Genomic DNA, 10,846 nt, shown 5'->3' on the forward strand with positions numbered 1-10,846 from the left:
GATCTGAAGCTGCAGTGTGTAAGACGACAGGGGAGTCCACTACAATGTGAGTACATTACATTCATCATCATCATGTGCATGTATGTTTTTAATAATTTGGTTTTAATGATTCATGAATACAATAAATTGTGCAATAATAGTGACAACCAAAAAATGGAAAGATGAGTACTAAGATGTCTTTTTCTCTCTCTCTTTCCGAGTGGACGCTGCCTTATAGCACGCAGTCCGTGGAGTTTAACTATGTCTTCTATCAGCACTCTTTTAAATGACACTGTCATCATTCATCCTCCAGGATTTTATATCATTGCATTTCAAACGTTTCCCTACATAAGTGTCTACATTATCTTCCTTACCTTTGTCTATGTGGTTACACTAATGTTCAATATTTTATTGATCTCTATAGTTGCTCGAGATTACTGCTTACATACTCCAAAATTTATGGCTCTTGTCAACCTTGCAATAGTTGATTTAATCTTAAGCACGTGCACTATTCCCAGCATGATTAAGTTATTCCTCTTTAAGGATAATTTTGTTCCATTCAACCTCTGTCTGGTACAAATGTATTTCTACTATGCTGTTTTATCTTTGGAGTCATATGCACTCGCTATACTCGCCTATGACCGGTTCATTGCGATATGTTTACCCTTGCGTCAGAACTTATTCAACACACTGCCGATCATGTTTTGCATTGTAGGTGCGACTTGGGTGTACAATCTGGGCAGAGTCACACATAGCACGGTGATCATGACTCGACTGTCATTTTGCAATTCTGTCAGAGTGAACAGCTATTTCTGTGACTATGCGCCTGTGTTCAGACTCGCCTGCAATGATTACACATTGCATTGGTCAATAGCTTCAACTTCTAGTATGGTGAATCTTTTGGTCCCTTTTTCTGTTATTATTCTGTCTTACCTTAGCATATTGGTCACTGTGTTCAGAATGAAATCAGTAAGCAATAGGATGAAAGCTCTTGCCACTTGCATTGAGCACCTAGTCCTTGTTGCTGTATTTTACATTCCTATATTCAGCATATTCCTAGTGGGGCTTTATTTCCGATCCATAGACCCCGACCAGCGTGTCTTGAGCCTGTCACTTGCCACTTGCATCCCACCCTGCATCAATCCGATTGTATATTCTTTGAAGACCAGAGAGATTAAAACCAGGGCTCTGGCACTGGTTCAGAGAATTAAAACAAGCCCTTGACAGGTTTTAAAAAAAGCTATGATTAGCAAACTTTGCCCATAGAGAAAATTGCACCACAAAAAGGGAACATTTTGACTTCTGTTTATGTCTTGTTTTATGACTTGCACGAGAGATAAAGTGTGTATACAGAAATTAAATGTATTGATCACAGATATGTACGCTTTTACTACACTACCACTCTGTTATAAGAATATTTTTGCTTTATGACATTTCAAAAATGTATTAAAAAATAAATCTAATTAAACTGGATCATGCCCTCTATAGAAACAGGATGAATGGATACTAACTGCTTAAACAGAAATATTTTGTACTGCTGTTTAGTGTATGTGTTCTTCAGAAAATACGCGAAAGTGGACGATTTCAATGATCCGGTGAATCAACAAAGAATATCCCATAAAATCAATGTGGACTTCCTTAACGACATACTGTTTGCAAGTGTGTCAGTAGCCGGAAAGTAGACACATTATCAATAGTGTTTACTCTACAGCTGTTAATGATTCAAGTGAGCACCATGTTAAGTCTGAATAAATCATTTACAATCACAATATTCACATCTGAAATAGCGTGTATAATTTATACCTGGCTTCAGCGTTGTAAAGTCACAACAGGACATCTGTAGGCTTACAAAGCTAAGACGGGATGTACAGTAACCCCTGGTAAATTCAAATCAGTTTAGAGTCTAAATGGAAGTTGGTGTTTGTAAGTCCTTTAACAGCTCCCAGAACAAAGCAGGACTATTATTTGAGAGCTTAAACATTTTACTTATTGAAACCAAAGGTAGTCAGACGACGGTTGGTGGAGTGCCAAGGAAACATTTCTCTTGGGGCCCTTTGAAAGCAGGTGTAATTTTCCCTCATTTTTAATTGTCTCTTTTCCTTATAGGTGCAACTGAGATTAATTAGTTTGAAGTGTGTACAGTAATTGGTTTGTTAAAGTTAAGATAATTGACCAAAATTCTCCTGTGTTGGCAACACAAATTGGGCTCATTAGAACTACTTTCCCTTGGCTTTTTAATTTTAAATGAATCCTCCGGGAACATTGCGCAATAGAAGAGTCATTAAATGTATTTGTTTATTCTTTTTGTAGAAACACAAAGGAGAAAAGTTAAAGCAGAATATTATCTACTAGACTCTAATTTATACAGCACTGGGGATAAACAACTTAGAGGTACAACATAAGTAACCAACACAAATCACCTCCTGTGTGATTTGAGTCATAATATTTTCAAATAAATGGTCAAAGCATTGAAAAAACTGTCTATTTTCTTTGACACATTTGCTGCATGCGTGAGGTAATTGGTTCTAATATTATCTGAGATAATAGGCCTACTCCAAACATTATAACCTACTCAAATAATTTTCATTAGTGAATACACAATATTTTCTAACACGCTTTAAGAATTATTATTACTTTAAAAAGGTGCTTGAACCACATGTACATTATATAAATACGCATTGTAGAGCAAACACAAGCTGTCGATAAGCCAGAGGCATGAAATGGTGACATGGCCTGTCATCTAGAGGCTTCAATGTGTTTGATTGGGACTTCTCTACTTGGTCCATGAAGCATCTGCATTTCTTTAAATCTTTACTATGACTAATATTGTCATCTGCACCTTAATTGATTCATGAGGATGACCCTTTTGAACAGATGATATCACGCACCGGCTGTGCAGAGCTGCACTACTACTATAGAGCCAAATCCAGGTCAAAAAAAAATGTGAACCTGAAAGTTTAAGTTTGTTGTTGAACATTGAAAAATACAACTGTTTTCAAAATAAAAAAAATAAAAAGTTGACGAAATTTTTTTTCGGGTTGAATATGGTTTTATTTTTTTAATAAAACATTTTTTTTCCTTCTTCACTTGTATTTATTTTTTGATGTTCAACGTATTATATTTTTCGGTTGCAGATTCAAGTACAACATTTTTTTTCAGGTAAAAAATGTTTTTTGCGTTCGTATCTTTTTTTTCACATTCTGATTTTTGATTCCTGATGTGGCGTAGGGGGCGGAATAAGCATCATTCAGAGATTTTTTTTTTTTACATCGTACAAGCTGGGACAGGAGCTCCTACAGAGGAAGATGACCATGGTGGTAACTATGGGAAAAAAAACGGCCTGAGTTTTCTCCTCATTTGCTGCCTACAAAGAACAGGCCTATCAACTAGTCTAAGTTAATCTACACAGCTGACACCTCCCTGGTAACCTATGTCCCAAAGAAAACAAAGAATGTGGTACTCATGAGTACACTGCACAGGGATGGAAGAATCTGTGCCTTGGAGCATCAGAAACCAGAGATAATCATGGACTACAAAGCTACAAAAAGAGGGATAGACAACATGGACAAGCTGGTGTCTGCCTACAGCTGCAAGAGGACGACCCTACGCTGGCCACTGGTGATTTTCTTTGACATACTGGACATCTTGGTGTACAACGCCTTTGTCATCTGGATGGCATTGAACCCAGAGTGGAACAGAGGGAAGCTCCAAAGAAGGAACTTGGGAAGACACTCTTGAGAACCACACATCCTGAGAAGACAGCATGTTCCGAGAACCTCAGACTCTGCAGCCACCGTGAGGAGGATTCAGGAGGACAATGCTGGTGCCCCATCCACCCAACCTACAGAATCATCTGCAGAGCCTTAGGTAAGTTTGTGATGCTGTTGCAGTATATGTTTGACACTCATACCTTGTGTGGCAATACGAGTGGCCTATGACACTCAAGGAAAATAACAATGTCCAACAACGCCACTTGGGATAGGCCCAAGACCCTTCGTGTTAAGGCACACAGAGCCGTTCACCAAAATCAAGGGTCAGAGACCATAAGGTAATATAGTATAAAAATATGCGGTTTTATTTAGTTAAATATTCTTTTTAAAATGACAATATGTTCTTTGTTAAGAAGTGAGTAGAGGAGTAATATAAAGAAAACAATAATAAACAAACAAATCAAATCAATAAACCAGCATGCATAATAAGGAAGATCCAAACAAAATAACAAAAAGGAAAAGACCCACATGCAATATGTACAACAGCTAATACAATATAGAGAGCCACTTTTTTTACCAGTTTCCAGATAGCTTTTGTAATGAGAATAGTTTTACCAGAATTCAGAACGGTTTTAGCCGGTATTAAGAACAACTTCAGTGGGGGGGGGGAGAACGCGCTGGGGAATATTGGCCCTCTAATTAGTCGTGGCACCAGGATATCCCCACAACAGCATGTCCAAGGCTGCGGCCCGGTCCAGCCGTGTTGTGAAACACGCCGTTAGAACACAACCGCAATGAATGTACAGCAAACAGGCAAACACAGCGACTTGCCGAATTACAGGACAGGCCGCCCACGGACCCCGGCGGTGGCACCCACCTCGCGCACACACACTCACAGACAGCGGCCCACACTATAACAATTAAGACTGTCAGATTTCAATAACGCCCAAATGTGTCGAAAGAGGGAGGCATGCATCGTACCGAGACACCGAACGCCAGCAGTCCAGGCATACATCCACCCACACGGGGACATCCATGACCAAGACAGGGTCGCTGTAGGAAAGAATGCACATTAGTGACGCATACACGGCCACAAAGGACAATAAAAGGCACAAAAGATGGAGAAAGTGCCCTTACCTTACCACAGCAGAATGTTGACCTAGGGCAGCGGCCAAAACATAAAGCACGCCTACCGGACACGTCTCCACAGACACCCAACAGGAGAAGACAACAGGACGAGTCCACACACCACAGGCTTAAGTAATGTCCCCGCCTCTCCCAATCAATCGGAATTAGCCCCAGGTGTGCTGGTCCACACCCCTGTGTGCAGGTAAGAGGGAGGGGAAAACCCTCATCCGGTCACACTTGCAAGACAAAGGATTTAGTAAAATTCATGATCTTTTCATCATTCTAGGTTGCGGCCGGCAGCAACATAAAGAAACGCTGTGAAGTGTGTGGACCCAAGACAGACAGAGGACACACAGACAGAAGACAGACAGAGATACAAGACGCAGTATACATGCATCAAATGCAAGAAGCACATATGCAACACACACACAGTAAAACTCTGCCACTCAAGTGTTGAATGGGCTGGTATATGCTGGTATGAAAAGGCAATGTGTTCAACAATGTAATGCGTTCAATGTAAACTGTGTGTTGTTCTATGTAAAATGACCGGCTTATTCATGAAATTCAAATAAATAAAAGTTAATGGTTATGAACAACCTTGCTTCATTTGTAAATTTGTCCACTCATATCTTGATTATAATGGATTTTCATGATTTTTTTTTTCAACAAAAAAAACGAGTAGCACTTTAATTTGTAAATGTGTTATAACAAAGTTAAAGTGCAAATATGAACTATATGTTTATATTGGTTCTAATTCGGATGAATAAAACATCTGTTGACTATTTTAACATGAAATAGTTTGATTGTGTTGAATTAAAAAAACCAAAATGCAGGGTGTTGGGTCCAACAGACACACAACACCTGCTGAGCAACAAAAAAATCAACACCATACAAGGGTTAATGAAATCTTAAAGGACAATTATTTTTTGTATATATATATATAGAGTATATATATATATATATATTCTCTATATATATTGAGAGAGAGAGGGGGAGATATAACAATAATCTCGGCCTTCTCACAACATTGTGAGCTGCGTGGCACAATTATACTATTTTACTGGCCTTTGATTTATGCAGATGTTTGATGCCATAAAGTTGCAGGTTGATTTCAATATGTTTCCCTTTACTTACGTCCTCTATATCCGTTAAGAATCCGTCCCAATCAGCAGACTTCCTTTGTTTTTCCCTCACTTTAATTCTTATATTGAGTTATCTTTTGACACTATCACATTGTGGACCTACATTCATTCAAATTAAATTAAATATTTTACCAGAAATGTGAAATTGGGGTGTAATGGCAAGTGGGTAGGCCAATGAAGCCGATTGTAGTTATGATTCTGCTTAAGTTGGTTTGAGAGTCCCGTAGACAAGGCGGGAGTCCTGTATATCCGTTGAAAAGCAGAAACTAACATTTTTGTCTCGTCCCAATCAGCAGACTGCAGGCAGGTCATGTCATGCTGCCGACCCTTAACTCTCCTCTTGTGTTGGCTTTCTGTTACCATCTCCTATGATAATGGGTTTTGACCCATGTCTTAAATCAGGTGTAAAATACACTAAAAACAATTATGTACTATCCGATGTGTTTCTCATCTCTCAGCTACCTTGTAAGGTTACCTAATTCATGATGATATGGATTTCTGGTACCACCTAAAGTCCCTCACTGACCCCCTCCTGGACCCCCTGCAGTTCGCCTACAGAGCCAACATGTCTGTAGACGATGCTGTCAACATGGCCCTCCACTTCGTCCCCCAGCATGTTGACTCCCCAGGAACCTACGCCAGGATCCTGTTTGTGGACTTCAGCTCTGCTTTCAACACCATCATCCCGTCTCTGCTGCAGGACAAACTATCTCAGCTGTACGTGCCCGACTCCACCTGCAAGTGGATCACTGACTTCCTGTCCGACAGGAAGCAGCACGTCAAGCTGGGGAAACAGGTCTCTGCCTCTCGGTCCATCAGCACCGGTTCCCCCCAAGGCTGCGTTCTGTCCCTTTTGCTCTTCTCCCTGTACACGGACAGCTGCACCTCCAGTCACCAGTCCGTCAAGCTCCTGAAGTTTGCGGATGACACCACCCTCATTGGACTGATCTCTGGTGGGGATGAGTCCGCCTACAGGTGGGAGTCTGAGCACTTGGTGACGTGGTGCAGCCAGAACAACCTGGAGCTCAACGCCCTGAAGACAGTGGAGATAGTTGTGGACTTCTGGAAGAACGCAGCCCCACCTTCGCCCCTCACCCTGTGTGACTCCCCCGTCACCACTGTGGATTCCTTCCGTTTCCTGGGCTCCATCATCACCCAGGACCTAAAGGTGGGAGCTGAACATCTGCTCCATCACCAAAAAGGCTCAGCAGAGGATGTTCTTCCTGAGGCAGCTGAAGAAATTCAACCTGCCAAAGACGATGATGGTGCACTTCTACACATCCATCATCGAGTCCATCCTCTGCTGCTCCATCACCGTGTGCAGCCACTGCCAAGGACAAGGGCAGGTTGCAGCGTGTCATCCGCTCTGCAGAGAGGGTGATTGGATGCAATCTGCCGCCTCTCCAGGACTTCTTTGCTTGCAGGACTTTGAAGCGGGCCAGAAAGATTGTAGCCGACCCCTCTCACCCGGACATGAACTGTTTGTGCCCCTTCCATCCGGCAGGAGGCTGAGGTCCATCAGGACTAAGACCTCCCGCCACACGAACAGTTTCTTCCTTTCGGCAGTCGGGCTCATCAACAGAGGCCCCCCCTGACTGACTCTCACTCTCATGTACATTCACTTTGTCACTTTCTGTTTAGCTGGTGCACTTTATCTTTATTTTTATTTTTTATTTTATCTTTATTTCTCAACTTACTAACACATAGCTTTAGCGTACTAACCCATAGCATATATTTTATTATATTTTTATTTTTCTCTTATTGCTGCACTACGGTGTCCATTGTACTGTCTACCGTCATGCACCAACCGCCAAGTCAAATTACATGTGTGTCTAACATATAAAGGCAATAAACGTTTCCTGATTCCTGGCATGGGCCTTCTGACGCCGCAGTCGCACAGCTCGGCGCCCCCCGGGTTCGATTGGGTACACCCAATATTGGGAGCCCGAGTCAGCTTCGTGGGCTTCCGCAGGAATCCAAGGGTGGTTCTGCGCGGCGCTTGCCCCCCTGCCACTCACGAGCCCCAGTTCCTGGACCTTGGGAACCGACCGCGGCGGCGCCATCCAAAACGTCCGTCTCCGCCAGTCCCGGCTCCAAGACACCCGTCCCAGCCCGAGTGGGCCCCCAGACGCCCGTCCCAGCCCGTTCCGGCCCCCAGACGCCCGTCCCAGCCCGTTCCGGCCCAGACGCCCGTCCCAGCCCGTTCCGGCCCCCAGACGCCCGTCAGCGCCCGTCCCGGCCCCCAGGCGCCCGTCAGCGCCCGTCCCGGCCCCCAGATGCCCGTCAGCGCCCGCCCCGGCCCCGAGACGCCCGTCAGCGCCCGTCCCGGCCCCGAGACGCCCGTCAGCGCCCGTCCCGGCCCCGAGACGCCCGTCTGCGCCCGTCCCGGCCCCGAGACGCCCGTCAGCGCCCGTCCCTGCGCCGAGACGCCCGTCAGCGCCCGTCCCTGCGCCGAGACGCCCGTCAGCGCCCGTTCCTGCGCCGAGACGCCCGTCAGCGCCCGTTCCTGCCCCGAGACGCCCGTCAGCGCCCGTTCCTGCCCCGAGAACCCAGTCAGCGCCCGTTCCTGCCCCGAGAACCCCGTCAGCGCCCGTTCCAGCCCCGAGGCGCCCGACCATGACCCCTCCCTCCCACCCTCTTGGGACCGCCTGGAAGTCGGTCCTTGAAGGGGGGGTGGGGTCAGGGGTTGGGCCGGAGCCGCACAGCTCGGCGCCCCCCGCCACGACGACGCCGGAGCCGCACAGCTCGGCGCCCCCCGCCACGACGACGCCGGAGCCGCACAGCTCGGCGCCCCACGCCACGACGACGCCGGAGCCGCTCAGCTCGGCGCACCCCGCCACGACGACGCCAGAGCCGCACAGCTCGGCGCCCCCCGCCACGACGACGCCAGAGCCGTACAGCTCGGCGCCCCCCGCCACGACGACGCCCGGCCGCCGCCCCGCCAGACCCCCCCAGACCCTGAGGCCCGGCCTCCACCCCGCCAGACCCCCCCAGACCCTGAGGCCCGGCCTCCGCCCCACCAGACCCCCCGAGACCCTGAGGCCCGGCCGCTGTTCCGGCCGCCCCTCCGAAGGACCCGACACATGGCCGCCATCACCCGGAGTTCCCTGCGCGGTCCAGGATCGTCGGGTCCCCACCCTCCCTCCCCTTGTCTGATTTTCTCCGGTTCTGCTCCCCTTTAGGACCGTCTGGAATTCGGTCCTTGAGGGGGGGGTTCTGTCACGGTTTGGTCTCTCTTCCTGTTTTAGTTTGAAGTTTCATGTTCCTTGTGGTCTTGGGTTAACTTCACTTCCTGCCTTGTCCTGTGATTGCCTGATTGTTTCCACCTGTGTCCAATCACCTGCACCTCCCTTGTGTATTTAAGCCCCGTGTGCCTGTTGTCCCCTGTCGCGTCATTGTCTTACGTCAGTTGTCGTTGGAGCACGTCTTGGATTAGTTTGAGAATAAAGAGCACTTTTGATTGGAAAAACTCTGCGCCTGAGTCCTCACTGCACCCTGCTCCAGCCCGACACCCTGACACACATGGGTCTTTTTGATTTTGTGCAGGTATACTAGATAACAAGGCAAAATGAGAATCCCCTTAAGCTCACATGATTCAGAGAGGAGCTCTCAACCAGAGCATTTCATCATTTAGTGAAAAATATGTTTGTTTTATTTTGTTGAAATAGACATACCTGAAAGAGTCAAAAGCCTTGATGCAATAAACAAATGTATGTGGTTCTATCTTGTTTCATGCATTTAAAACCCAAAACGGGTCGGTGCCGACCCTAACGCAAGAAAAAGGGGGGGTGGTTCATGTACATTCGTGTACATTTTGGTCATGTTAGGATTGAGTACATTTTGATGGGGAAAAGAGAATCACGGCTCTTGTGAGGGGGGAAGGTTCGGCTGTAGTTGCAGGTGGAGGCCAGGATATTGCTCTTTATTGGGAGTTCCTGCCTTGTCTATCTTACTTTGGAACGATTGGGAGGGGTGACTGGTCAAGAGGCAATATAAATAAGATTTTATGAGCACAGCAGAGAGCAAAGGGCGGATTTTGTTTTTGAAGGATTCATGTGGTATCAAGATTTACAAAATGTGTTTGTATATCCTTCCCAAATGACAGTTATATTAAGTGTAGTACAACTCCAACATTTTATTTTCTACCTTTAAACCCCCTACAATAAACTAGTTCCTGTATGTTGCCCTAAAAGCATGTCTGCACCACACCAACAGCCTAATTATACTTATAACCATTGAATGTTCCTTAAAAACAGGTGTCACACCCATCCTAAATTCAATGACAGGTCTCTCACTACATTCCCGTCTCAAATGTTGTCTGACGAAAATAAAGGTAATTTCCAGTTGGGTTTGAGGCTTATTAAGTTGTAGTAATTATAAACTGCATGTTTTCTCTCTCTTGAGCTAAAAAAGACGGAGGGGCTCAAAGTTTCAAAACAATAATTTGTTTCTTTTGCCAGCAAGATAAACTAGAAGACACAGATTAACTTTTGATTTCCGGCACTGCTTGTTATTGTATTGTTGATACATTGATTCTTAGGATGACTTCATGTCGTCTCTGGAGACTAATCGATGAAGAGGTTATAACTTCCAAGATATGCAGGGTAGAAATGCAGACATTCAACGGCTACTATTGGAGTGACTTCGATCTGAAGCTGCAGTGTGTAAAACGACAGGGGAGTCCACTACAATGTGAGTACATTACATTCATCACCATCATGTGCATGTATGTTTTTAATTATTTGGTTTATAATGATTCATGAATACAATAAATTGTGCATTAATAGTGACAACCAAAAAAAGGAAAGATGAGTATTAAGATGTCTTTTTCTCTCTCTCTTTCTGAATAGACGCTGCCTTATAGCACGCAGTCCGTGGAGTTTAACT

General features: G+C 45.3%; 1 protein-coding gene across 1 annotated transcript; it reads left to right on the forward strand.

Moving 5' to 3' along the window:
* The first annotated feature begins 240 nt into the window (after positions 1 to 240).
* LOC119215786 (olfactory receptor 1F1-like) lies at positions 241 to 1,203 on the forward strand. Its single transcript, XM_037468222.2, has one exon. It carries the CDS (start codon positions 241 to 243, stop codon positions 1,201 to 1,203), a length of 963 nt encoding a protein of 320 aa, XP_037324119.2.
* Positions 1,204 to 10,846: the final 9,643 nt, after the last annotated feature.

The sequence above is a fragment of the Pungitius pungitius genome, chromosome 16, assembly GCF_949316345.1.
Source record: "Pungitius pungitius chromosome 16, fPunPun2.1, whole genome shotgun sequence".
NCBI lineage: Eukaryota > Metazoa > Chordata > Actinopteri > Perciformes > Gasterosteidae > Pungitius > Pungitius pungitius.

Bases quoted from the DNA above. Each gene is read 5' to 3' on its own strand.
- LOC119215786 (XM_037468222.2), top strand. From the start codon at position 241: ATGTCTTCTATCAGCACTCTTTTAAATGACACTGTCATCATTCATCCT.